The sequence below is a fragment of the Theobroma cacao genome, chromosome 6 (genome assembly GCF_000208745.1).
Source record: "Theobroma cacao cultivar B97-61/B2 chromosome 6, Criollo_cocoa_genome_V2, whole genome shotgun sequence".
Taxonomy (NCBI): domain Eukaryota; kingdom Viridiplantae; phylum Streptophyta; class Magnoliopsida; order Malvales; family Malvaceae; genus Theobroma; species Theobroma cacao.
In genome coordinates, this window is record NC_030855.1 from 23,160,230 (window position 1) to 23,187,130 (window position 26,901).

The 26,901-nt window shown below is 36.0% G+C and overlaps 4 protein-coding genes across 5 annotated transcripts; 2 read left to right on the forward strand and 2 right to left on the reverse strand.

Annotated features, from left to right (window-relative positions):
* On the forward strand, positions 2,412 to 5,808 carry LOC18596712 (protein trichome birefringence-like 38). Its single transcript, XM_007025356.2, has 5 exons — positions 2,412 to 2,976; positions 3,072 to 3,243; positions 4,662 to 4,837; positions 4,927 to 5,085; positions 5,209 to 5,808. The coding sequence occupies exons 1-5, from the start codon at positions 2,684 to 2,686 to the stop codon at positions 5,498 to 5,500; spliced, it is 1,092 nt and encodes a 363-aa protein (XP_007025418.2). The 5' UTR covers positions 2,412 to 2,683; the 3' UTR covers positions 5,501 to 5,808.
* On the reverse strand, positions 5,974 to 8,547 carry LOC18596713. Of its 2 annotated transcripts, none has more exons than XM_018123634.1 (5): positions 8,149 to 8,547; positions 7,940 to 8,016; positions 7,571 to 7,682; positions 6,622 to 6,788; positions 5,974 to 6,235 (listed from the first exon to the last, which is right to left on the reverse strand). In XM_018123634.1, exons 1-4 carry the CDS (start codon positions 8,415 to 8,417, stop codon positions 6,659 to 6,661), a joined length of 588 nt encoding a protein of 195 aa, XP_017979123.1. In that variant the 5' UTR covers positions 8,418 to 8,547; the 3' UTR covers positions 5,974 to 6,235; positions 6,622 to 6,658. The 2 variants fall into 2 exon arrangements, with proteins under 2 accessions (XP_017979123.1, XP_007025420.2); XM_007025358.2 differs by having other exon boundaries at positions 5,974 to 6,247.
* On the reverse strand, positions 9,960 to 13,712 carry LOC18596714 (protein CHUP1, chloroplastic). Its single transcript, XM_007025362.2, has 6 exons — positions 12,315 to 13,712; positions 11,699 to 11,830; positions 11,418 to 11,599; positions 11,214 to 11,325; positions 10,344 to 10,478; positions 9,960 to 10,256 (listed from the first exon to the last, which is right to left on the reverse strand). Exons 1-6 carry the CDS (start codon positions 13,527 to 13,529, stop codon positions 10,128 to 10,130), a joined length of 1,905 nt encoding a protein of 634 aa, XP_007025424.2. The 5' UTR covers positions 13,530 to 13,712; the 3' UTR covers positions 9,960 to 10,127.
* On the forward strand, positions 23,737 to 25,741 carry LOC18596715 (phospholipase A1-IIgamma). Its single transcript, XM_018122710.1, has 2 exons — positions 23,737 to 24,401; positions 24,855 to 25,741. The coding sequence occupies exons 1-2, from the start codon at positions 23,763 to 23,765 to the stop codon at positions 25,467 to 25,469; spliced, it is 1,254 nt and encodes a 417-aa protein (XP_017978199.1). The 5' UTR covers positions 23,737 to 23,762; the 3' UTR covers positions 25,470 to 25,741.

Below are 26,901 nucleotides of genomic sequence, written 5' to 3' on the forward strand. Positions count from 1 at the left end.
GACGCATTTAGCTGCATTTAAAAAATCTAAATAGTGAGCTGCTTTTGTGGTTTAGAATTGAAGGAGCAAGGAGACCTTGAAGAATAGAAAGATCACTGTACATCAATCATTTTGTTTCCTTTCTCCTTTTGACCACTGTCACTGTGTAATGGGCTTCTGTGCGGAATCCTCTCACATTCTTCCAACCCCACTACAGAAACTTTGAAAGTGCTTCTCTCCTTTCTCATTTTAGAAACAAAAAATGGATGCCAAAACATTGTTGAGATTAGGCAAATGCCTAATGGCGTCGGCAGCGCATCATCAAAGTTATCACTGTTTTTTGTCACTATCAATTTCATCTCTATTTTATTTCAAAAGATCATGGTGATTTTGATCTGGTAGAGTGTTAATGAACCTGTGCTTTACAACTTTTTAAGTGTTACCAGAACTATATATATTCTGCTTCATAAGAAACACTTTCTTGTGAAGATGGACATCCTATTAATAGAGCATTAACTAACGTATTGGTAGAATAATGCTATGAATGTTGGAAAATGACATTTCTTAAGTAACTATTTTCTTTGAAAGGCTCTTAAGTAACTATTTTAATTCACAGGTTATGGATAATTTCGGTGTTCCCTTTAGTCTTTCAAATCCAAGGAATAGGTCCCTTGAAGATTTCAATTCAGAACAGATATACCTCCACAGAAATCCTGAAGTCTGAAGCATGTAAGGAAAGCTAGCCCCAAATTCGGAAATGATCATTTACTTCCAAAGATTGCCTTCCAATTGCCCCAATAGACTGATAACCAACCTCACCGATGGGATGTGATCACTTTTAAAGGTAGGCCCTCCAACTCGGCAATGGCTGTCCCACCGGGCCTGCTGAGGTTTATTAAGCGGAATGTCGTTAAGCTCAGTGCCAGAACTCAACCGCCAAAGTGGTGGGCCTGTTGCAGTGGTGGCTGGGGCTTTTGAAAAGAAATCCGGACGGTAACAGCCTCTTTACAACAACAGCTACGCAACTGTATTTGCGCCCACAATTCCACCATTGCTGTTTCAAAATTTTCCTTTTTTCTTGTACAAGTTTTTGGACTTTTAATTAAAGTTCCACAACTTGCACTCCCTGGTTGGTTTTTGGAGTTCCACGTGCCCCTGGATAAATATTTACTGGATCTACCATTCATTTGTTTTGGCTTTGGAATCCATTCTGAATCTGGGTTTGTTCTGAAGGAAGTCCCCTGATCTCATCAGGCCCCGTCCATTCTTGCCTTCTCATGGTTACAGCTTTGTTTTCAGTACAGCACACAATAGCCTTTCTGATGTTTCCTTGTTTGAGTTCGCCATACGGTCCCTGACTATGAGGGGGGAAAGGTTTTTTGTTAACATGATTACCTCATCTGCTCCAAATTCAGCAAATTAGTGTCAGCCTCTTCCACAGATTCGTTATAGATAAAGCAAAACGATTACTTGCAAGTTTATGATTAGTTGCACTTGTCAATGACATGTGGTGCCTGTTCCATTGTCTCCAATTTGTTATAACTTCACTTTCCTACGATTTTTTTTCCCAAAAACTTTATCTTTTAATTAAAAATAGGTTCAGCCAATGTTTCATAATTGTTAAGATAATTATACAAATTATTTAATTAGAGTTATAATACACTACTATTACCTAGTTAGAGTTAGACTACAATATTATTAATTAGCTAGTGTTGAATTAGACTATTATCTATTTAAGAGTTGTATTATAATGTTATTAATTAGATAACAATAGTGTATTATAACTCTAATTAAATCAGTTGTATAGTTATCTTAACAATAATGGTACTAATCTTTACTCATAGACTCACAGCCCGCTCATAGAAGGTTCATCACCATTTACATTTATATAAATCTTTTTGTTTGGTTTGATCATGTTAATCGTGAGAAAGATAAATGTGATCAATTAATATGAAAAATAGAGCTGATTTTACCAGTTAAATTTTATAGAGATAAAATGTGAGATCCATCTATTGAAAAGTGTAAAACTCAATCTAACAGTCAAGCGTGTACTCCTTGTTTCTCCTTTTTAGCTCTTCTTCTCGTGAAAGCAAAATACACTTGTAGATTACCAACCTACATGTATAATGCTTACTTTAGGTAGACATTTGCTTCTGTAAGCAATTGAAAAATAAAAAAAGAAAGAACATCATTGATATCCATCACGGGTTACATCAATTATTTTTGTATTATAATTTGTCCTGCATGTTAAATTGTACAACTAATTTCCTTACTCAAGAAAGTCAAGACAAGGGTTAAACCATGTGGGTTTTGATAGGAGTACACCTTTAGCATATGCCCCGTGACATGCAGGCCAATGGAATGTAAAAGAATAGAAGAAGTCTATGCCATAAAATAATTAACATTTTGATTTCCCCATGAAAACAAAGCTAAAAATTCAACCCCCACGATACGCTACACATTATACAATGACGAATCCCTCCAAGATCTCCCCCAAGTTATGTCAGAAAATAAAAATCGGTGTCCTCTAGCTTATTCCATGTGAACCCACCAAGCAGCCCTTCCCCTGGCTTTCCTTTCTGCTTCTCTCTCTCTGTCCCTCAGTCTCACACTTGTATATAAACGCCTGGTCTACAGACAAACTTTTTTTCATATCAGAGCTTGTTTCATCTTTGAGCAATTTATCAGGGACACAAAATCCCAGATGGGTTTCAGGTGCAAAAGCCTGTTGTGTTTGTTTCTCTTAGTTTTGCTTGTGTTCTTGCAAAAAGCAAGTGCAGGGCAGCATTACTACAATGTGACTAGATTTAGAGGTAGAAAGCAAGAGAATGGATGCAATTTGTTTCAAGGGAAATGGGTCTTTGATCCTTCCTATCCATTCTATGACTCTTCAGGTTGTCCCTTCATAGATCCTGAATTCGACTGCCTTAAGTATGGCAGGCCGGACAAGCAGTATCTTAAGTACTCTTGGAAACCTGACGCCTGTGACTTGCCAAGGTACCCTTTTTTTCACTCTTTATTTTCTCTGACTATCAACTTCATGGCAAGCTCTTTCACTGTGAAAGATTGGTCTTTTTCTTTCTTTGGTGTAGATTTGATGGGGCGAGTTTTCTGGCAAAATGGAGGGGAAAGAAAATAATGTTTGTGGGTGACTCACTGAGTTTGAACATGTGGGAATCTCTGGCATGTATGATTCATGCGTCGGTACCCAACTCCAAGACCACATATGTGAGGAAGGACCCATTGTCTTTTGTTATCTTTGAGGTGAGTACTGAGTACTTGTTTTTGCCTTTTTGGTTTTCAAAAATCAACTCAATTTTTACTCACTGCACTGGATTGAACGTTTGTCCGTTTTCCATTATTCTATTCTTTCTATCATTCTCTATAGTTATCCTTTCCAGAAAGTCTAGCTCCAAGCCTCCTCCTTCTGCTTCCACGATTTCATTTCGTTCTTTTTAGAATGCTTTTCTCTGTTTCTCCTCCCACAGTAGGAATTATTTTTTTACTCTGTGTGTGTGTCAGAATATAACCGGTCTACCAGGATTGGCAATATGGTGGCCTGAAATAAATAAAGTTTGACATTTTTCGTGCGAGCTTATTTTTGGGGGTTTTATTTGGCAGAAGTCGTGCATAAGATTTTGTTATGATGTTAATGGTGTGGTAATTATTTGCCTTAGAATTAATCATGAAAAGTTGCTTGGAGTAATTTGTGGGGTATTGGCCAAAGCAATTATTAGGCAATTGACTTTCATAAATAAAAAAATAAAAAAAAACATGTGATTTAGAATATTGTTACTAATTTGTGTACCTATCATCTCCTTCTCATAATTAAATTTCACATATGGGTCTTATGGCTGAACTATAGTGTAATTTTGTCTTTCATTTTCTTTTCATGATGTTTAGATGTTTAGGATTCTAAAACAGGCATACTACTTTCTTTGAAAGAATAAAAGCAAAATGATAAACCCGTTACTTTTTTGGTATTTCTCTAGCTTAGACAGAGTGTTTCTGTTCATGGTCCAGGCAAGCTTACTATCCATTTCTTTGTTCATTTATTTGCTTGTCTTAGGAGATAGGGTCAAGAACAACAGAGAAAATAATCTCTCCTCTTTTGGGTTTTATTATATTCCATATTATCAATCATCTCTTCAAGACAAAATGGACTTTTTTCCATTTGAAAGTCAGTTGTCAGTCCAAATAATTGTAGTAGAAAATATAGAAAAAGAAAAACCCAAACTTTTGGCTTTCTTGATGAGAAAATGAGGGTTCAAAGACATTACTTTAGTTGCATGATTAGTTTTAGTAGTTTTGGAAAACAAAGGAGGAGTCATCCTCATCCATAACTGCTCACCACTGACAGCTGTTTTAAGCGACCTGCCAACCTGTTTCGTTAGAAATATTGTTGTCTGTAATTATTTAATCCCATTAGTAGCACATTGCTTGTCAGCTATACTTGAGGGAAAGGAAAGCAGCCACACTAATTAATTATTCCATGACCAATGAAAAAGAAAAGAAATTGAAGAAGCTAATGTAATATACTAACATTTAGCAATTATGTTATGAGCGAAATTAATATATTCTTTTAAGTTGAGATTTGCCTGAAAACTACTGTTAGTGAATAGCTTTTGTATCGATATGTTTCATTTTCGTTGAATGATTTAAAGATAATTCGTACTGTGCAGGATTATGCAGTGACTCTTTATTTGTATCGTACACCGTACTTGGTGGATATAGTTCGAGAAAGCGTTGGTGCAGTGCTCAATCTAGGCTCCATCAATGGTGGCAATGCATGGAAAGGGATGGACATGCTGGTCTTCAACAGCTGGCACTGGTGGACACATAAAGGAAAATCTCAAGCGTAGGACATTTTTTTTCTCATCTTTATTCGTTCATTTCTCTTCATATAATGATGGAAACCCAACCTGATTATCATTTTGCTTAATGTAGATGGGATTATATTAGAGATGGGTCTGAATTATACAAAGACATGGACCGTTTTGTGGCGTTCAACAAAGGGCTAACGACTTGGGCTAACTGGGTTGATAGCAACGTTGATCCTACCAAGACCCAGGTCTTCTTCCAGGGCATTTCTCCCACCCACTACGAGTGAGTTTAAAAGAACCTTTGAACCCTTCAAAGAATGCTCAAACTAATTAAGATACCAGCTACTCTCAACCGCCTATTTCCCTATAACTAATCATAAATATTGTTTCTGTTCAATTACATCAGGGGCAGGGAGTGGAACCAACCAAAAAAGAACTGTTATGGAGAACTAGAGCCACTGTCTGGTTCCACATACCCGGCAGGCGCTCCTCCAGCTGCTGCTATTTTGAACAAAGTTTTGGGAACGATGAAGAAACCAGTTTATTTGCTTGACATTACAACACTCTCGCAACTGAGAAAGGATGCTCATCCCTCGACCTACAGTGGTGAGCATTCAGGCAATGACTGTAGCCATTGGTGTCTTCCTGGCTTGCCTGATACCTGGAACCAGCTTCTCTATGCAGCTCTAGTAATGTGAAGGTCCACATTGGGCAACAAAGAATTTACTTTAATTTTCTTCTTCATGCAATTGTACATTCAAGATGGCGCAGAAAGTTTCTCATTCACTCCTGGTAGGAGGTAATGAAGGAGCAAAGATCAGTAGGTGATAACGGGGGTGGCAAAGATCAATTGTAAAGTGATTGATTTTTTAAAACAAAAATAATTACTTTGAAGTGGAAAAAAACTATGACAGATTTAAATCTTTGAAAAATCTTGACTCCAGTTGGACAAGCACATCAAATTTCTATGTCTAAGTTAAGGAAAAATAAAGTTAGCTTTCCACCATGCTCTATGTCTCCTTATCTGCATTACCTATGTCTCTATTACCTATGAACAACAGGCTCATAACTAAGAGCAGTTGAATTATCTGTATTCTGCCCCCATATTAATTAGAAAAACAATAATCTCTAACAATTTCATCTCTTTTAGGTGGAAAAAGTGGAAAAAGACTCGAGAAAATTATGTTGAGCAGTAAATTATCATTGTCTGAAGGAAACACTTTGTACAAAAAGAAGTCCACTTGTTTTTCTGGCAAAATTAGGGTGCTTGAAAAATCACCAATGTTAAAGTAACACGTCATACCGGGTCAGGCAGCTAGATACAAAGACAGCAGTTATACAAATAATATCTGCCAAAAGTATCCCAGCTTCCATATCCACCATAGGTGCCCAAAGGCTGAAGCCCACATGTTGGCAGGACTCAGGGAGGACTCCTGCAACATATACTGATTAAGGCCATTGAAATCAACTTGTCTGAGGTCCAAATCTAATTTAATAAAATGCAGGAGATTTACTTTGACATGAATAGATGAGAAATTCATCTCTAGAATGACCATAAGCAGCCACATTACAAGATGATGCAACGAACAATAATTAAAATTAAAGCTTTTGATGAATAACAAATAGGCAAGACAACTACAGCATATTACTTTAATAAAGCCCTTGACAAATAAATTGTATTGGTTAAATCTACATTATGTAAAAACTTTCAAAATAAAAAAAATCTACATTATGCAAAGTACAGTTCATCTGCTATGGATTAATAACAGCAGATTTTCCATTGTAAGTGGGTAATAAGAAGCGAAGACTGAAAACTAACCTTCAAAGAAACTTTCAAGAAGGCAATGGGGATACAACTAGTAGCCAATATAAACTGCAGCATTGACTATGTAACAATCATCATTCTTATCTCCCATTTCTTCTACAAGCACACCACTTGAGCATATTAGTCCTCCATCCACAACTTCAACGTCCAAAATTTTTCCACTGTAAACAATGGGAAAAATGAAAACAAACAAACAAGAGACAGATAAGAGTTTTATAAATATTAATGCACACACATAGGCACATGCAAGGTTTCTATATCAACAAGTGATGGGACAGAAACATTTAGCAGAAGCAATAGCAAGGAGTTTGTAATTAATTCATTTCATGTGGGCACTCTCATTTGGTTTCCCATCATTCGCCAAATGTTAACCTTCAAACTCAATGAGGCAGAGTGATGCAACAAATAATAAGACACTTTACTGAAATAGAGGAAGAGCATTAAGCTGGACAAACAGAATAAATGCTTATTGAGAACAGATGTGTAATTTCATGCTTATGATAGAGGAAGAAGATCAATGGAAGAAAGGCATAGTTAAATAATAGTAGTAGTTAGAAGATGAGAAAGCGTTTGGATACATGTTAAATTTCAGATGGAGTAAGTCATACAATTTGGTCACTGAGCTCACGGGAAGAAGGGCTGTTGACTACTTAACTTCATGCTTGCATTATATTGGTCACAATTTGGTCATAATAGATTGCAATAGATTGATTTATACATTAAAAATTATAGATGCTTTAAATGTTAAATGCTATTAAACCAGTTAGCATCGAAGTTAGGTTAATGAAAATATATGCTTAAACCAGAACAGGGGAATTTCTGAAGGCCAACTGTGAGGTTACAAAGATCTTTGTACCCCTTTCTTCGATTCTTTCTTATTTTAAACAAAAAAAGATCACGGTTCCAAAAATAGAGGCGCCAACTTCAAGTAGTGGATACTCACTAAGGAAAAACAGACTTCACCCTCTCTATATCCAACGCCTGCTGGAGAGAATGAGGAACTCCTAACTTGATCAGTAGTTTCATTTGATCAAAAGAGACCCCAGGTATGGATCCTGCACGAGTTTTATATCATTATATCCAATGAAACAACATTCATAAGAGAGAAATATGCCCAAACTATTCATATCATTCAAGTTACAAACATGGAGAAGATCTTTATCAGTAAGCTGACTTTAAGAAGTCGAAATTTTTTGGCCATTGCTGGTCTCATGAGTTTAAAGAACACAGAAGAAAACAACACAAAATCCAGAATCTTTCTAATCTTACTGCACCAAGACTGAACTGCAATGCATAGACAGCAATTACATACCTCTCCTGAATGCAGGGATTGAATTAGAAGAAATTGCATCCCTGCAAGCCCTCATTGCTGCTGATGTAATATCTTGCCTGTTTCCATACAACAATTCAGAAAATTAACAGAAATGAATCTGTTTTTATCAGATTAAACCAAACAGGCAAAACCAAAAACTTTTTTTTTTTATCACATAAAGCGAACCCTGAAGAGCAAAGAAGACGAACCCATGTTGATCGTAACCAACACCCATCTCCACAAACAGAAGTTTCATGGCTGGGTTTGAGGTCTTGCTGGCAGTGCTTGTGCCTCCACTTTTCTCTGCTGCCATGGCTGCTGTAGCTCTGATTGGGCGTTGAAATCTAGGACGGGTAGGAGGCTGGATGATAGGGAAAAGTAGTGACTTTGATGAAAGTGAAGGGTATGTTTTGGGAGCGAAGGAGACAGATCCAGTGGAAGTAAAAGATGGCAACTTTGAAACCAAGCAGATACTCATCTCCTCTTCCCCAACTCAACAGAACTTGGAGATTCGTGTAAATTCATCAAAAATTTCCCAATCATATTTACTTCTTTTATTTATCAAACTTATTTCTTTGACGTTGTGTGTATGTTTTTTAAAGGTTAAAATTGGGGTTAACAAAGTTATTTTAATTAATTGGAAAATCAATAATTGGCATGAAACTATTGATAAAAAAAACCAATGAAAACAATGGAAATTATAACTTGAACTTTGTTATGGAGTAATAGAAATTGAGTTTAATTCAAAGTAAGTTTGTTTTGAATTGTTTGAGCTCATTTAATCATATTCCTAATTTGAGTTACTGTTTGCTAGGTGGATTAAACAGTAAAATTTTCATCTTTTTAAAAAATTTTACAAATGATACCCATCTACCAAGACAGAACCATTTACCCAAAACTGGATATGTAGATGAACAGCTTAATCAAAGATAGAAATTTCCAGGCCCATTAACTTCTCATCAGGATTTAGCTGTACACTCAAAATAAAGCCCAAAGCCTGTATTAATGTCAAATACTCAAATCCAAAAGCCCCTGTTCCTCATCAAATACCCAGCTCAGCTAGCTTGTGCATTTTATAACAGGCAGCCATCAAAGCATTCTGCTGCTGGTTTGGGGGCCGAATCCCAAATACCAAGATCCAGGAATTATGGAGGACAGCAGTAAAGCGCCAACTTAAAGCATGCATGTGCTTTTTGGATTAGTTGGTTAGTCAGTGTTCTTTTTCTTTTGGTTTTTTAAAGCTAACCAGGCGGGATAATTTAGGGGCCAGGGAGATTGCTGGTGGAATTCATTTTAAAGAAGAATCATTATTCATTAATATGATCCCCAACTAACTCTAAATAATGACCATTTACTGGAGAGCTTCCGTCTCCAATAACTGGACAGTCTCAATAGTAAAAAGGAATTCATGTTTAGATTGCTCTTTAACTTTCAATTATACAGTAAAGTTTTACGCAATTTAAGGTTTCCCCCTGAATGATTATAACTTTCACATGCTGAAACACTGTGGTTAGCTCAAAGTTAAAATGGTTGGTGGTGCACCAAACCTTTTCAAGTTTCCACCAAAAGCAATGTCGCTGGCACAGTCATAGGTCCCCTCTTTGCGTTAACATCATCAAATTCTGACGAATCTTGTCAAACTCTGATTACAAAATCTCTAGGATACCAAGCTACGCTTAGAAACAAAACTACCCGATACACATTATAAAGATTTTATAGTTACTTGGTTGCTTGTCATGTTTCGGTTGTCTTAGTCACAAAGATCTTTTTTGGTTGAAGCAGTAGCATCAAAAGCACTCTATAGATATATTTCATTGAGAAAAGTATGACTCGAGAAGCCATGAACTATTTACAATGCCGGCTGACTCAAGGGACAAGCACTAGCCATATAGATAACACGGTATCCTCATCCGATAAAAGATGTTAAAGCCAGTTTATGGGAAGCTGAAATTTCAGTTTCAATCGGGTTTCAAAGTAAGAGCTGGCATTACGGGTTTGCTGTAGAGTGAGACGAGGGACAGAAGAAAATTTTAATGGTAGTAGTTCCATTTCACATTAGTTATGCACTGGAATAAATTGAATGTGTGGATAAATAGCAGCTGGCATTGTATTCACAAACATGATTGTTCTTTTATCTTTACAACAAAAAAACTGGTAGCGGATTCTGGAGCTGAGTTTGCTACAGAGATTAGCAAGTTGTAGACCTGCAAATAAATTTTGGTTGTTGCTGGCTTTGGCATTGTACATGGCACGATCTGGCTTTGTCTCTCAGCTCTTGGAAAGCCCTCATCGTTTCAACATCAAACCCTCCAGCGAACTGTCAATAAACAAAAGGTTTTAAAGAGTGTTGCCCTTCTCAATGCCGACAAAAGCTAACTTAATAGGAATTAATGAGAATGTTAACCTGGTGTACACGGAATGCAAATCTAACGCCTTGAACAATCAGCTCCTCTTCTTCAGGCCCACCACCAACTGCTTCGAGCTCCGCAGATACTCTTCTCATGTACTTCATTGCTAATTTCACTGACGCAAGCTTGATCTGCCATCATTTATTTGCATTATCAATGAGTTAACAAACACCAAAGGCTGCAATAAATGGAATACAGGGACTAGCGAGTCTGTAAAAACACGCGTCTCATTAACTTGCATTACTGCCACTACATAACAACTTGTTCGTGAAAGCAGACTAATAAAGAGGATGAATTTTGTAGTAGCAATGGCTTTTAGATTAAGATCTCAATAAGTTCATAGAAGTTTCGCGTCTACTCGAGACACTATGTAAAGAAAGCATTGTCCACCCCAACATTAGTGACTAGTACAATATGCTGTGCATAATCGGTCTGGATTGTGATTCCGATTCTCTGCCTTTCCCATGAATCCCAAGTAAAACGTGGAAGCAAACAAGCAAATACGTTTAGAGATCTGGGAGTTCACACGTAGGCATGCACGCATGCGCGTGGAAAATGAGAAGCAAAATCTAACCTTCCTTTTGTCACCTAGCAAACACTAGTTAGAATATAATAATAAACATAGTAAACAGTATCAAAACAATACATATTTGCCCTTCCAAGATCCGAAAGCAAGATTAATTAAATAGACCACCTAAAATCTATCACCAAATTGACTAATGGAATTTTAAGAATGATGGGTGCTTCCTATCATGACAATTAAGAAATAAACAAAAGGTCATAGTCTTACCAAATTTACATTCTTTACTAATAAATTATGTGTAAATTTTTTGTATAAAACAAGTTGGTTGAATTAATTAGATTACCTGGCTAACAATTCCAGTTTCAAGCATCCAATCCATAGGAATTTGAAATCCTTTGTATCTCTTTGTAGCAGATTCTCTCATTCGTGAGAGATTGTAAACACCATGCTCCAGCCTGCCATTATCATATTAATAGCAGATTCAGAACAAACCGATAAGAAGCAAGTAACAGAGAAAGAGTTTACAGATAAAACAAGGAATATATACTTTTCAAGTAGAGCTTGCATCTTTTTGAGAGCCGGACCACAGGGTTGCCGGGCATCATCACGAAACAATGAAGCCTCGGATTCAAGTTTCTTGAGATCACAATATCCAAATGCCGCCTCGCGCAATGCATCCGCCTTCTGCTCTGGCCAATCGAAATGTTTCAACACCGCTCTTTCATCCACCTAAATGAAGAACAAAAAAATTAATCATCAAAACAAAAATCCAAGAAAAAGGAAAAAGCCACGGTAAAAATCAAATGGAAAAGAAAGAAAAAAAAGTACCAAGTAAGAGAGCTCATCATCTAGCCATTTAACAAAAGGAACAACATCCTCTATATCTGTAAATGCAGCATTCTCAACTTCTTTGATCAAGAATCTTATGAAGTCTCCTTGTGTTTCTACATCTGTCTTTATCTGCATCAATCACAAAAGACCACATTAACTTCCAGAAACCCATCATAAGTACATAACAAAGCTTAAACAATTAACATTAATCAAACTGAAGTTACAATAATCTCGCAGTTATTAGTCACTTAGTAGTAGATTCTGGTTATTACTCTTCTCTGAGCTAAGAACAGAAGGTGCCAAATTTGTACGATTACTATTTGAAATTCAAACTAGTTGGGCCTGAAATTTAAATTCCAAAAATTATTCTGTGAAATTTGCCACTTTTATTTATTAAAATTACACCCTCTATTTTTTTTATTTTTAAATATTTCTATATACTTTTCTAAAATTCCTTCGTCGAATCTAAATGCTGTCTTATCTAGCAAGAAATAAATTAAATATAACAAAGGCAATAAATTCACGGAGGACCAGTCACTCGTCACTGACACAAAAACCACACTGTCCACAGTGGCATTATCGTAAATAATTATAACCGGAAACCGAAACTCACCGCGAGCAAATGAGTTGACCGATTCTCAATCTCTCCAATCATATCCCTCGCGTTAGCGGTTGCCGGTAAAACCTCCGGCACGCTACAGCCACCGGCCTCTCTTTTCGAGTCCCTCCGCATAAGCGAGTGATAAAACTCTACGACCTCTGGAACTCTCCTTACTTTCGCCGCAATCGCCCTCATTCCCTTCGGAGGTGGAGGCGGAGGTGGCGGCGCAATAGCTTTTATCGGAGGTGGTGGCGGAGGAGGAGGTGCAACTTGCTTCACTGCTGCTACTGGTGCCGGAGGTGGCGGCGGCGGTGGTGGAGGAGGAATTTGCTTCTCTGTAGAATCAGAGGAGCTAATAGATGACGTCGATGATGATGGTGATGATGATGAAGGTCTCGGCGGTGGTTTTGGGACCCTAGGAACACGAGATCTGATATTAACAAGAGTCGAGTCAACGAGTTCCTCCGAGTTACACCTCGAGTGTCTCGGTCTCTCAGTCTCAAATTCCTCTCTTTTAAACTCCAAGCTCTCGACTTTCTCATTATTCAAAGTACTAACAACAACGGCGTCCGTACATTTACTATTATTTCTCTTCAAATTCTTAATCAAATTTGACTTCACACTAACTTCCACTAACCCTTGATATCTCTGCGAAGAAGAAAGTAAATCGTCGCTTTCCACCGTAATCTCCGCTTTACTGTTACGATCAGAATAAGACAACACCGTTTTCTTTAGCTCCGCTATTTCTTCCTCCATTTCTCTCACTTTTTTCTCGCTCTCTTTCCTCTCTTCTTCAATCTTTTCCTTCATTTCCTCTACCTCTGTTTTCAACGTCTCGTTTTCGTTTCTCAAATTCTCAATCTCTTTCGAAGCTCGTTCCAGCTCCGCATTTATGGCTACGATCTCGTTTTCCAGCACAGGAACAATGGCAACCGATTCTTTTAAAAGCTTGTGCTCGAGAAGCTCTGTTTTCAGCCTGGACTCTCGCTCTCTCAACTCTTCAACCAATCGGAGGAGTTCGGTGACGTCAGGTGGACGAGGCTGGACTTGAGCTGAGGATCGCGGGAAGTAAACGCCAAAGGAACGTGAAAAGACAGCTTTCTGGGAAGTATTGTTCTTGTTACCCGAGCTCGGAGATGGCAATGGTGGTTTAGGGGGAGTTTCGTGCTTCGAGTTTGCAGGTGATTTTTGCAAACCCATTGCCAATCTTACCTTACCAGCCACCATGATAAGCTGAGTTCCTGCTTTCTTTTACTATCTCTGGTTTCGTTCTAGGGTCCTCTAATTTGTGATCTGTAAGAAGGGGAAGGGATACAAAAAACAGTCCTTTGTCTGTTTGGTTTTCAGACAGTGAGGTCTTAAACTTGGGAGTTTGTGAAAATTTCAGTAGCAGAAAGAAAAAAAAAAAGAAAAGAAAAGAAAAAAGAACGTTAAAAAGCTAGATACTCGAGAGTTTTAAGAGAGGGAACCAAGTCTAAACTAAAGAGGCAAACATTAAAGGCACAAACATCGAGGAACGGTCTTCTCTCCTGGATCCGGTTTGAAAAAACAAATAAATTAAAAATTAAAAAAAGAAACGTTTTAAAAAATAACTCTGAAATATGATATGTTTTTAAAAATAATTTTTTTATAATTTTAATTATTTTTAATTAAGTTAAACAAAATTACCCTTAACAAAAAAATTTTATATTAAGTGCATATGATGTTACATATCATGCATATGATGTTACACGCTATGAATAAAAATATATTATATACTATGTATTAAACATCTTTATATGAAATGCACATGATATTACACTTTATGCATATGATGTTGCACGTTATGTTAAAAAATATTATTGTTATATGTCATATACAAAAACATATTACACGTTATGTATAAAAATATATTACATATCATGATTAAAAAAAATTATTACACGTAATGTTGAAAAAATATTATTATTATATATCATGTTTAAAAAAATTCTGTTACATTTTAATGTCTAAGATATTATTATTACTTATGAACTAAAACTTCAAATCTTTTAAACTCTCTTTATTTTTTTTTTACTATTTGACATCGATTAAAATGTTTTCAACATGTTTTCAAAAATTAAAACATAATTTTTCTTATTTAAAACACTTATTTCAATCAAAAATCGAAAAAAAAATTCTTTAATATCCTAAGTTTATAAATTTCAAATTCATAAGTTTTTTGGTATCTAAGTTTCAAATTGATTCAATTAAAAACTATTTCAAATATTTGTGATCATTTTTACTATTTTAGTTTCATTTAAAACACCTAAAAATCAAATTCTGTAAACAATCACTCACTCTAAACACATCAAAATCATCACTCAATGTCTTAAAAAGCATGAGAGAGAGAAATATAAAGCACAATAGACAAATATTGAAAAAAAATCGATAAAATTAAAAAGAGTTGGATAATAAGAAAAAAATCTAAAATCAAAGATAAAAATAAATAAAAGTTGTGATTTATGATTTAATTTATTTAAAATGATTTTAAAAATATTTTTATCAAATTATAATTAAATATGACTAAAAATAATTGATTTTATTTTGATGAATATTTTTAAAATCAAGTTACGAAACATTTTCTTATAATTTTTTGAAAAAAGGAAATCAATTTTTTTACATTATTTAATACATGAAAATATAAAAAAAAAAGGTCATACTCGCGATTAGAGCATGACAAATGTAACCTACTAAAATTGTCCGTATCTAAATACAGTGTTTGTTCTGTTTTTTCTCTGCTTTTACTTGTAATTTTTTAGTGGCTTTGATTTGAAAGTGAAACTCAGAGGGAGCTAATTCCACTCGCAGTTTGACGAGCGTGGATGCCATACTAGACGCTTGTACACATTATTGATTAGAGCGTGAAAAGCGCGTGGGGGATTTCGGGTGTAATGAAGTAAACATGGAGTTTTAGTTCAGGGGATGATGAGTATAATCAAATTGACAAAGAAACAGTGCCAAATTTTGGAAACTAGAAAGCTCCTTCCAACGGTCGGCTTAATTGAATCCTCACATCTATTTTCTCACCATTTTCTCGCCTAAAGATAAAAACTTATCTTGCTTTTTTTTTAAAAAAAAAAGTTATTTTAATATCACTTATCATGTATTTATATTTCAACTCAATATACATACTTAATAAATAAAAAAAATCTTTATTTATAAAATTAAGATTTATCTTTTTTTTTATTAACGTAATTTCAAAAACACAAATAAGATAATATTAGTAGTACTAAAAGATGTGAACCTTTCAACCTCGTTTATATTTATTTCATAATAAAAAGAAACTGTGAAGGAAGGAAAAGGCACGAGCATTTGGCTTAATCAGTGCTTTTCAAAAAAAAATTGGCTTAATCAGCTCTCTAGGTTGCTAGATAGGGACATGTGGTTATGACTTTACCAGACACACTAGGATCTTGAGTAAGAGTTGGTCAAAGCAAATAGGTCTATCTACTGCCAAATTATGTAGTTACGATCATTTTAATGAAAAGATTTGGATAAAGGGCATTTCGAGGTCTATGCCATGACAAAGATGGTACCATATGAATTATTCTTAAATGCACGTTTATGAAGAGGGATTAGTGATTCATATATACGTGAAAGTCAAGCTTAAGGGAAGCATTAATCTTGTCCTTGATTGAACTTTCTTCATGGTTCCTCCACCCATCAAAATTGACATGTTATTTATTTCGTTTAATTAAAGTCATTGTTTGTTGTTTTTAGGGGCAATGTTGTTAGGTTTCCTTTACTCTCTCGATCTCTCTCTTCTTTATTTTCAGAGTATTTACAAATTTCGGGTGCACTCTAATTAACGGAAATTGCTTGAAAATTTGACTAACAGAATTAAACATACTAATTCGTTCTTGAGACTAATAGGCAAATTAACGTGACCAAACTAATAGAGAGGGATTGATCAATTACTTCAATCAAGGCCGGGTTTACTTGTAATAAGGAGGATAGGCCTTAATTCTAGCAAAGTCCGGAGAGATGAAGCCTGTGAAAAGTTTCACATGTATATATATGAACATGTTAAGGTCCGCAAACATTATGACAAACATCAAAAGGGAAAAAGGTGGCCATGATGAAGTAAATGCATTTGGGGACCATTAATGATATGAATTTAATTACAGATTATATTTCTTGAAGAGTGAACATATCCAATGTCTATTAAATCAAATGTTGTTTTCGAACATATAAATCAAGGCTAAATGGTCAGTGAAAGTGATCCAAAGTTGGGGATTTCTCCTTATTGGTGTTTCCAGAAATAATTTATGCTACAAAAATATATTTATAAATTCTAATACTACAATTTTCTTCAGGTTCACTCTGACCTCTTTTTCGACTAGAGGTTTGCTTTTTAGGTGTGGTAGTTACAAAGATTTGTCTCCTTCACTAAAATGAGACGTGGATGATTACTGAGAATTGGAATTGCATGGCTGACACATCGCTTTCAATGGAAAATGCTAATGGGTGATGCTTATATATATAGTGCCCATTAACAGATCACTCTGATCTGTCCGATGAGATTTTGTGTTTGCGTCTGCTATGATAATTAAAACCGGCAAAGAGGAGCCTTGTTAGCTGTGATCGATGGGCAGCTGCATGCTTAGGGATGCTTCTGACGTTGACCCGAGACGAAACGCTTTTGACACCTTCTCTTTGCTTAGCTCTTTTGCATTCAATTTGCTTAGGGCATAGTCTGGGAACTGACCTGATCGATCACCAGGTCATGAATACGACTTAAAGGCGTATGTTTAATTGGGTACACATTCCACAGAGATATATAACATACATAAAATTTACATACACCCGCATATATACATGCATGTAATATATATATATATATAGCAAAGAGAAATATCAGTGAAACTTGTTCTTCAGGGAAAGAAAAATACTGACAAATTATATGCACCAATTAAGGCACGAACATCTTTTGTTAAGTATTCACGAGGAGCCAAAAGGGTTTATTTATAGATATGTAGCACATGACTTTTGCTAGCTGGATTCAATTAATTAAATAGATGTACATATAAATGTGGATAGAGTACTGAATAAATGTTGATAGGGTTTTTGTTCAATCTGAAATTTTCTTATTGTGATTATTTATTATCTGGGTATAAGACCAAGTTTTATAAAAAAGAAAAAGGCAAGATTAATTCAGAATATATGGAGTGTATGTGTGTATATACATACACACGTCTTTTTTTTCTAAATTCTCTACCAATGGAACTTGATATCTATTTTTTTTAATTATATACTTAACTTGTCTTTAAATTGTGTAGTCTTGGTTACCATGAGATTGAGAAGCAATTAGTATTAAAAGGGCTAAGGTATTTGTTAATTTCCAGAGAGTTCAACACCTTCAAATCGACAAAACAATCATGGCATCCTAATTAACTTTGACTTCGATCTTGTTTATGGCAGTGCAGAAGCTAGCTGACAATCACCTACCTGTAGCTTAGCTAGCATATATATATATATATACACACCCTCTCCACTAGGTAGATCCAACAGCTCTTTGGTGATAGTTGTCGTGATTACTTCCCTCTCCCAAGTTGGGAAAACTTTGTAATCACCCTCACGCTCTGGGCCGAGAAGTCACCACGTAAAATTAATACACTTGAATCATAATAAAAGAATTCATCGTTATTTCTTGCGAGGAGGTGGTGAAACATAACAAATGGAGTGAAATTAATGTGAGGAGCGACCGATATCTAGGAAAGCATGAAAGGAATGTAACAAGATGCTGAAATGAAATGAGTAAATGAATGTGGTCCTAATTTTGGGAGCCTTTTCCCCTCATATCATAGGATATTTTGCTTCGTGCAAAGGCCGGTTTCACATGCAGAGGCCAACGAAGCATGAGTTAATGTACATCCTTCCCATGGGGCTCCCCTCGACCTGTTAACATGGACATTTGTCTCTAAAAATGGAGTAGGGTTTTGGGTTTCCCCTTTTGGGTTGCCTAGAGGGGGGCCAACTTGTCGCATGCTATGAGCCTACGACTAAGACATCAACCTTTCAGTGAGGATATATGTACATAATTCAATATTGGCCACTTTGAGCTATTTAGAAACATTCTGATTGAATTTGTAGTTGAAATATTTTTGTTTTTGTTCTCTTTTTTAATAGTTTGATAGGACTAACTAAGATTCAGCTTAAAATTATTTAGTAGCTAGTAATATAAAGGTAGGGCATAAATAATCACCTGACAACATAAAGTTGGGAAAACCTACATGATCTCGGCCTCAAACCTTTTCCCTGGGTGCAATGCCTAATTTCCCACCTTTTCCACTGTTCGTTGGATTGTTAACTCAGATATAAATTCTTAATAAATTGCCTTTTTGGCTCAAAAGAAATTTCTTGGATGATTAATTACTTGGCAGAATTCAAATTCATAAAGTATTTGAAATCACTCTCTATACTAAATTTACAACAAAAAAAATAAAAAGTACATGTATATGCCAGGCGCCTAGTAATTATACTGTTCAAGCACAATTTTCCAGCACTTGGGTCTGTTTTTTTTTTTTTCCTCCTTTCGAAACCCCTCTCCGGCAGAGAAACAAAATTTGTCCCTGAAATTCACAATCATGGAGTACAATCTTCCAATCATGGCCATAAAGACCTTTCATGAGAAGAACAGTGCTTGAAGCTTGAAGAGAGAATTCATTCCACACCTAGAGAGCACAGCTACCGGACATTACATAAGGCTAATTTACTTTTTATCGAATCTAGGGAAGCTTGTCCGCATGTTGATGGGTCTCATTGCCAAGGACATCGAGTTCATGCGGCAATGCATTATAATTCAGCTACCGATACAAAAGGCACCGCGAGTTGTCCGAGAAAGACATAGTGTGTCCGGTTCCACTGTAATGCATTTTGCATAGGTCAAGATCATACTGGCATTTTTTAGGTCTTAGCCTCTTAGAACCCTATACGCATAGTCTGGCTACTGCCCTATGCCCATGTTCCCAATCCCTTCCCCTGCGGTATCCATTCTCACCAATAGAAGCAATTTTATCTATATTCTCCATGAAATATCCTGAAGGCTAAAGGTGTACTTTTGCTTTTGAGAAGAAATGGTAAGATGTACAAGATTTTGGAGAAGTATTTTGGTTGTGTGTCTGTCTATATATATGATGCAATGTTCAAAAGAGTATATATGGATATTACAGTTAAAAGAAAAAGGACAATGAAAACAAGCTTCATTCATATAAATTTTTTAATCAAAACACGAATCATAACTTAATGATTATCGAAATATCATAGCATATATAACTTAATGTTTAATGACATGATAATCATAACAACCAACTCATGGTTTAAAGTTCTTCTTTTTGATGGATCATTTATTAGCTCATAGTTAAAGTTGTCAGTTGAGCAGTGAATCTAGGCTTGCAAGCTAGCTCTATTTTTATGTGCCAAGTCAAAAAAATATTTTCCAAATCCGAGTTCAGTCAATAATGGAGCTAGACCAGGCTTAGGCTTGCTTCCTGGGTCCAGTCCTGAATTAGGCCTCCCCAAGCCCATCCTTAAACATATAAGAAAATGAAAAATCATTCACAATCTATGATCTTAATTTGCCCCTTTAATAAATGGTTTTTTTTTCTTGGAAGAATGAGTTATTTTCCTTCCAAAGAAAAGAATACAATGACTTGAAAGGTTAATAGACAAAGAAGTGAAAGCAAAAAGTCAAAATGCCTAGCTAGCAACAGACACCCAACAAAACGCTTGTGACTAAGGATAAATCTAAGCTAAGCCATAAATCTAATACACCTGCCTGGGGTCTGTGTGTGTTTGGCTGGCTCTGTGTAATGTTTGGAATTGCCTCCTGTTCTGGTGAATTAGTAAAGACAGGAAACAGGCTACCGGTTATGTTTCCAATCTTACTTTTTGGGTTTTCCCAACTTTTGTTTTTGTGCGCCTATTCGGCGAATGCTGACTTTGTAAATGAGACAGGTGGATTTTTGCTTGGGGCAGGGGATCTACTGGAGGTTTTTTGTTTCCAGTTTGTTGTAAAGGGGATCTGATCTTATTCAGGTCTGCTTTGGATGAACAAAGGGTTTCCCCTTTCTGACTCAATGAACTATTCATATAATTTTAAAAAAAAAATTACCACTTAGAACAAGTTAACTGGTCTTGCAGCTGAAACTACAAAATGTTTGCAAACCAATTACTTGCAATCTAAAAAAATGCTGTCATAGTTCACAGAAGGCAACTTCCTTTTGACAGGTTGAAGAGAAGCTAGTGTTTCTGTCAAGCCATACATGCAAAATGGATGCATTCAAGGCCAAAGTCTGAAAGATGTAAAATGGAGGAGCACTTTCTGTTTTAGACTTTTATCCAGTTAAAATTATCACCCCCGATTCCCACACTAGTTCATTGCCTGCTCAATTATTTCAAGCCATGACGATAGGCTTGAGAAAAGGCTCGGATTCCATATGTGGGACTAAACCAGGGAAGTTGTGAACTTTTCAAAACCGTCTCTGCAGTAACAGAAAGTTGATTCAATCAGGGCAGAAAGCTCTGCCACATTTTTTTCACGGGTCATGAGTCACAGTTCACGAGTCAGTCCTCACACAACAAATGGTGCTAAAATGGTTTGTCTGCTCAATCTGCACTGATCTGTACTCTGTATTCAACCTTTATATATAATGTGCTTCACTTTTTCTGTGTTTGGAAACCAGCATTATCATTGAATCGTTGAACAGTTCTAAACCTTGAATTACTTTAATCTTTTAAGGGATTGAGAGATCATAACAAATTGAACTTCACATGCATGAGAGAACCAGGGGGTTTAAATGGGGTCGGTGGTTGTGAGTAGGGTGAGGATTTGTTCCGGTAGGGGCAGTGACTAAGTTCAATTGTTCGACAATCAATTTCTAGGACCAGAGGCTGCTCACGGTCCATGCATGATTAACTAATGCTGGGCATTAGCAAGATTAACGTTTTCCACCTTGTCAATGTTGCAAGGGGCTTTCCACATTAGAAAGCAGGAACGTTCAAATATGAGTCTGGCAAGTACTCTTCCTAATGAGTAATGGCCACATGTGACGGTTTTTTGTTTTGATGCATGGATTTTCTTCATTGTATTCAAACTTCTTTTATGGTTAAAAAGTTGTTAATTATCCATTTGGTATCTGTATTGCAAAATGGTTGAATCCTTAGTGGAAATAAGAAATGTGCATTTCCCATAGTGTGATTGAAAAGATGAAGAAAACTAAGATTCCCATATCACTTTCTCATTCTACTAAAGAACTATAGCATTGTTCTTTTCGCTAAGTTTGCGTAGTCATTGTGTTTTGGCATTATCATTGTTGATGTAGGACAGACAGAGGTGGGTCGGGGAAGAATGGGATGTTTTTGTAATATTTGGGGTTTTTTGATTTGCTTGATGGAAGCAAAGGGGGGGGAAAGAAAGGAGGCTATGGCCGATTTGAGAGGGCCAACTACGGGGGATCACATGCATGATTGATGAGAAGAAAGTACTAAAGTTAGAAGTGGACTCATCACGGGGCCATAGTCGCTTTCCAAGTTCTTGTCTCTAAAGACATTTTCAGTGACAAGACAATGATAAGCTAATCTTTATCTCCCTCACCATTGCGTATTTAAATCCCGTTTAACCAAAAAAAAAAATGAAACCTAGATAAGATATTTATTAAGAAAAAAATGTTACTAGTATATGTGATCTTATTTCTTTTGTTGCAGCACATATCTTAGAGGGCTTCAGCTTTATATCCGCCTTGGTGTAGATTTTTCTTCCTTAGAAAATAAATACAAACTTTGAACTCCACTCCCAAATCCATCCTTTAAAACACCCGAATTCGTTGATTAATTAGAGATGGTCAAGATATTGTGGAAGGTAATCAGTATAAAGGGAAAAATGGAAGTTCAATGGGGAAGAGTAGAGATGGATTTTTAGGCTGAACCTGTATGGGCCAAAGTCAGAGGCCCTTATAATGCAAGTTTGTGACGTGAACCAAAGGCCCAAATCAACTTCCAAGGAACCTGGCAGCCCACTTAATCCACGTCCAGAACAGAAAGTGGGAATGCTATTAAGACCAAGCTGAAGTGCACATTTGATAGTTCGTTTTCGATTTAGTTAAGTAGCCAGCAGCTAGGCTGAGGGGATCTTTCTGAAAGTAACTAAGGTGATTTCTACTTCTAATTTTAGCTGCATATTCATCATATTTATATTACCTATATATATAGGCTAAGAATAAAACCTTTAGGATATCTTTATCAAATGGTTAGTATATATAACTTAAAAAAGAAAATCCTTAAATTCAAAGTTGTAGCACCAAATCTTCTTGACCTTCGGCTCCTGGACTTCACCCAAATTGAAAGCCTCGGCAAGGTATCTATCTGATTAAGTCCCAATACTTACCTTCTTCATCTTGCAAGCATCTCCATGCTGCCACATAATACTGTCTTACGGTAACTTCAAAGCAAAGTCTCTCTATTTTAAGGTGTTCATGATGGAAACAAAATAAAGCTTGTGGAAAATGTTTGTCTTCTGGCACATATATATCAAGGTCTTTTTGTTTTTTTTGAACAGAAAATTTCCATCCTAATCAACCACTTTCGGTGGGGGAAGATGAATTTTCTTGTGCAAGAAGAGGCATGCCCTTCAAAGCGAAGAATCTGAGCATCGACAGTTTGGCAAAGGCCGGCAAATTTAATGATTCTGATATTTATAACTGAAGGCGTCATAGGTACCCAGCAGAATATTGCAACACATGCTTAAGCCAATAGAAAATTGAAAGCCCTAATTACCTGATGCTGAATTAATTATTAAGAAGCACGAACTACCAAATTTCCCAGTAGAGAAACTGATAAATTATTTTCATCTAATGATTTTGACAGATAAAACAAGCCGTATAAGCATTTGATATACTTGTATGTCTTCTAGTATGGTGGATAATGTTTGTATTCATCGACAAGCTATGATCACTTAAAACATCACAGTCTAATACCTGTTGTTAATTGCACGACACTTTAAAATGAATCGATAATCATCATATAAGGAGACATGACCCAAGACTTAATTATGGCCAGATCAAAGTGAAATTAGTATTTTATTAGAAATTGGGAAAACCATAAAAAGTCATTTTCTTTTGTTATACTCCTAAAAAAATGACTGGCCTGTTTTGGCCAATTTCAAGTGTCCGATGCTGACTGCAATAGGAATTGGTAAATAAGTCAACTTATTGGAAATGGTATCATGGAAAATCTAAAGTCAGATAAATCATAAATGCTTATTTTATGATTGGTAAGAAAATTTAGACAAGATAATTAAGGTTTTTCCCCTTCACAAACTTACATTGCTTGCGGAATGGAAAGACTACTGAACGTCAATATTTTAAGCCAAACTTTGGTGTTACTGTCTATATATATTACTAATTAAGCTGAAATGACACCTAACAAGCATCCTTGAAATGCATGGAAACTCTACGCATTCTTAGGAAGTGGTTCGGAAAGAAAAAGAAGGCGATGGGTAGTAGTATAGCAAAAAGATGGAAGCCTCTAAGCGGCCAGAATCATTGGGGAGAGCTTTTGGACCCTTTGGATATTGATCTTCGCCGTTACATTATTCACTATGGAGAAATGGCTCAGGCTACCTATGACGCCTTCAACACCGAGAAGGCATCCAAGTTTGCTGGAAGCAGCCTGTATGGCAAGGAAGATTTCTTCTCTAAAGTGAATTTGGAGAAAGGCAATCCTTACAGGTATCAAGTGACAAAATTCTTGTACGCGACGTCGCAAATCCAACTTCCGGAAGCATTCATCGTGAAGTCATTGTCGAGGGAAGCATGGAGCAAAGAATCCAACTGGATCGGATATGTTGCTGTGGCCACGGACGAAGGGAAAGATGTTTTGGGGAGGAGGGATATTGTGATTGCCTGGAGAGGAACTGTGCAGACCCTGGAATGGATCAATGATATTGAATTCAACTTGGTTTCGCCTGAGAAAATTTTTGGTCATGAGCGTAGAGATATCAAGGTGCACGAGGGCTGGTACTCCATCTACACCTCGGAAGACTCACGTTCGCCCTATAACAAAAGCAGTGCCAGAGACCAGGTAAGATTCTTTTCAATACTGTATTATTGGCGGAATGATAAGGTGGAAGGACCTTAAACTATAAAATTTGAGAATCATAAACATTTTCAAGACTTGTATGATAGAAAAACAATGCGGTTCCACATTTCTTTTCAATTTTCAGTTATCCTCTAAAATTTGATTACAATTATTTTTAAGCCTTATATTACTATAAAGGGGAAGGGCCTACGTCTTCTTCAATGTCTTGACGAATAAAAAAACAAGAAAATTTTTGCATTGATTAACCTCGATGAGTGGGGAAAAAGCAAGGGATAAAGGAAATATAAAAATCACAGTAAGTAATATCCTCTCTTTTTCGTCAGTTCAGACAGCGGAGTCATGTAGACCACAAGCTCACCATAACAATTGATATCCTATTACGTACTATCAATGTAAAAAAATAAAAATTGTTTGTTTTTGCTATTGATTTTGTAGGTTCTTAATGAGGTTAGGAGACTAGTGGACCAATTCAAGAACGAGGAAATAAGCATCACAGTGACCGGCCACAGCTTAGGTGCAGCGCTTGCAACTCTGAATGCCATCGACATAGTTGCCAATGGATATAACAGGCCCAAAAGCCAGTCGCGCAAGGCCTCTCCTGTTACAGCTTTTCTATTTGCCAGTCCTCGAGTTGGCGACTCAGACTTCAAGAAGGCGTTTACAGGATTCAAAGACCTTCGAGCCTTACGCGTCGGGAACGCCTTAGATGTAGTCCCCAACTATCCTTTGGTAGGTTATTCGGATGTGGGAGAAGAGTTGGCTATTGATACCCGTAAATCCAAGTACTTGAATAGTCCTGGAAACTTGTCAAGTTGGCATAATTTGGAAGCTTATTTACATGGCGTGGCTGGAACACAAGGGAGTAAAGGAGGGTTTGCTTTGGTGGTTAATCGCGATATAGCCCTGGTAAACAAATCAATCGATGGATTAAAGGATGAATATTTGGTGCCAGTGTCATGGAGGATTGAAAAGAACAAAGGTATGGTTCAGCAGGAAGATGGCTCTTGGAAATTGATGGATCATGAAGGTCAAGATGATGTTGATCCATGATTGGCGTGCCTTGGTTTGATAATTAAGCTGTGCAACATAATTGATAGCGTTAGGTAATAATCAATGTACTAGGACTAAGGAAGTCAATTGGTGTTTTGAGTGGGAAACAGGGAATCAATTTTTCTTTGTGATTATTTCTTTTTCTTTTCTTTCCTTTTTTTTTTTTGTTGAAGTGTGTGATTAGTTCTTTTTGTAACGTGCATTACATATATACTGGCATAATTCTATTTGTTACTCATTTATGAATTTACACTCCATGATTTTACTGTTCATTATCTTTTGCTTGTATTGACCGTTTCTTTATTGTTCTAATAGAATTTTCTTGATGATGATAATAATAATAATAATAATAAAAAAAGAGTTTTAACAATAGTGTTGCAAGATACTTGCTTGATGCTTGGATACAAGTAAATAACAGTGTTAAAAGAGAGTGATGGCTATTTCCATAGTATCCCATTAGAGAGAACTCAGTGGCGAGAAAATCTCAGAGGGTCTATTGGAACCTCTCCGATGTTGATCTCCTCCTCTACCTTATACACTAAATAGGTCTTTTGGTCTTTGCCTAAAATAAGAAAAAATGGATTGTTATTGTAGTCTCTTATTATACTCTCAGTTTCCTATCAGGAGGCTTTACTCCTTCTCTTCTCCTAATTATGTTAGTTGCTTTTCAAAAAAATAAAATAAAATTCATGACTCCTTAATTTGTAAATTTCTTAGGGTTCCCTTATTATGCCACTTTGGATTTCTTCAAAGAGGAAATCATCATGATCGTTTGAACTATTGCTCTTTCGAGGCCACCATAGCTGCAGCTGTTGATCTATTTTTGTGGACCAACATTATTATGTTTAATGTAACTGTGATGCTTGATACCTAAAAACCATGTTTACATGGAATCATCTAAAATGCAAGCATCGAACATGGAGAACATGTTGAATATTATTTTTTCAATAATTGTTTTCCATATGTTGAGGTTTAGATTTAGTCATTGTCATGCCACATGGGATATGATATATGGACATGTTATGATTAAATTTCTACTTATTGTATTTTCTACTGTCAACTTTCTTAATTTAGTCCAAATAATACGTATAAAAGAATTCTCTATTGCATGCCAAGCCATGTAGGTCTAATCTTGTGTTGATATACCTTTGGCTATATTGTCCTAATTGCAATAAATTATTACTAATAGCTATGTATATGTATATATATTTTGATTAAGTTTTGTACATTAAACAAGTATTTTAAAATTTTAATAAAATATAAAATGAAGTTAATTAAAGTGTCAACATTTTAATGACTGAAGACTTAAATCAATATTCATGTGTTTCTTTCAGTTATCGATCAAATTATGCTTTTCAAAAAAAAATTAAAGTGTTGACACAGAAGAATAATATGACTTATAAATGGCAGTATCAACACAAAATTATAATAA

What these genes read in the sequence shown, in the direction of transcription:
- LOC18596714 (XM_007025362.2), bottom strand. Translation starts at nt 13,529, where the DNA reads ATGGTGGCTGGTAAGGTAAGATTGGCAATGGGTTTGCAAAAATCACCT. An exon ending in ATGATGAGCTCTCTTACTTG is followed by an intron (nt 11,600 to 11,698) that starts GTACTTTTTTTT and finishes TTCTTCATTTAG; the next exon opens with GTGGATGAAAGAGCGGTGTT. An exon ending in AAACTGGAATTGTTAGCCAG is followed by an intron (nt 10,479 to 11,213) that starts GTAATCTAATTA and finishes AAATGATGGCAG; the next exon opens with ATCAAGCTTGCGTCAGTGAA.
- LOC18596713 (XM_018123634.1), bottom strand. Translation starts at nt 8,417, where the DNA reads ATGAGTATCTGCTTGGTTTCAAAGTTGCCATCTTTTACTTCCACTGGA. An exon ending in GTTGGTTACGATCAACATGG is followed by an intron (nt 8,017 to 8,148) that starts GTTCGTCTTCTT and finishes GTATGGAAACAG; the next exon opens with GCAAGATATTACATCAGCAG. An exon ending in AATCCCTGCATTCAGGAGAG is followed by an intron (nt 7,683 to 7,939) that starts GTATGTAATTGC and finishes AAACTCGTGCAG; the next exon opens with GATCCATACCTGGGGTCTCT.
- LOC18596712 (XM_007025356.2), top strand. Translation starts at nt 2,684, where the DNA reads ATGGGTTTCAGGTGCAAAAGCCTGTTGTGTTTGTTTCTCTTAGTTTTG. An exon ending in GACGCCTGTGACTTGCCAAG is followed by an intron (nt 2,977 to 3,071) that starts GTACCCTTTTTT and finishes TCTTTGGTGTAG; the next exon opens with ATTTGATGGGGCGAGTTTTC. An exon ending in ATTTCTCCCACCCACTACGA is followed by an intron (nt 5,086 to 5,208) that starts GTGAGTTTAAAA and finishes CAATTACATCAG; the next exon opens with GGGCAGGGAGTGGAACCAAC.
- LOC18596715 (XM_018122710.1), top strand. Translation starts at nt 23,763, where the DNA reads ATGGAAACTCTACGCATTCTTAGGAAGTGGTTCGGAAAGAAAAAGAAG. An exon ending in AAAGCAGTGCCAGAGACCAG is followed by an intron (nt 24,402 to 24,854) that starts GTAAGATTCTTT and finishes TTGATTTTGTAG; the next exon opens with GTTCTTAATGAGGTTAGGAG.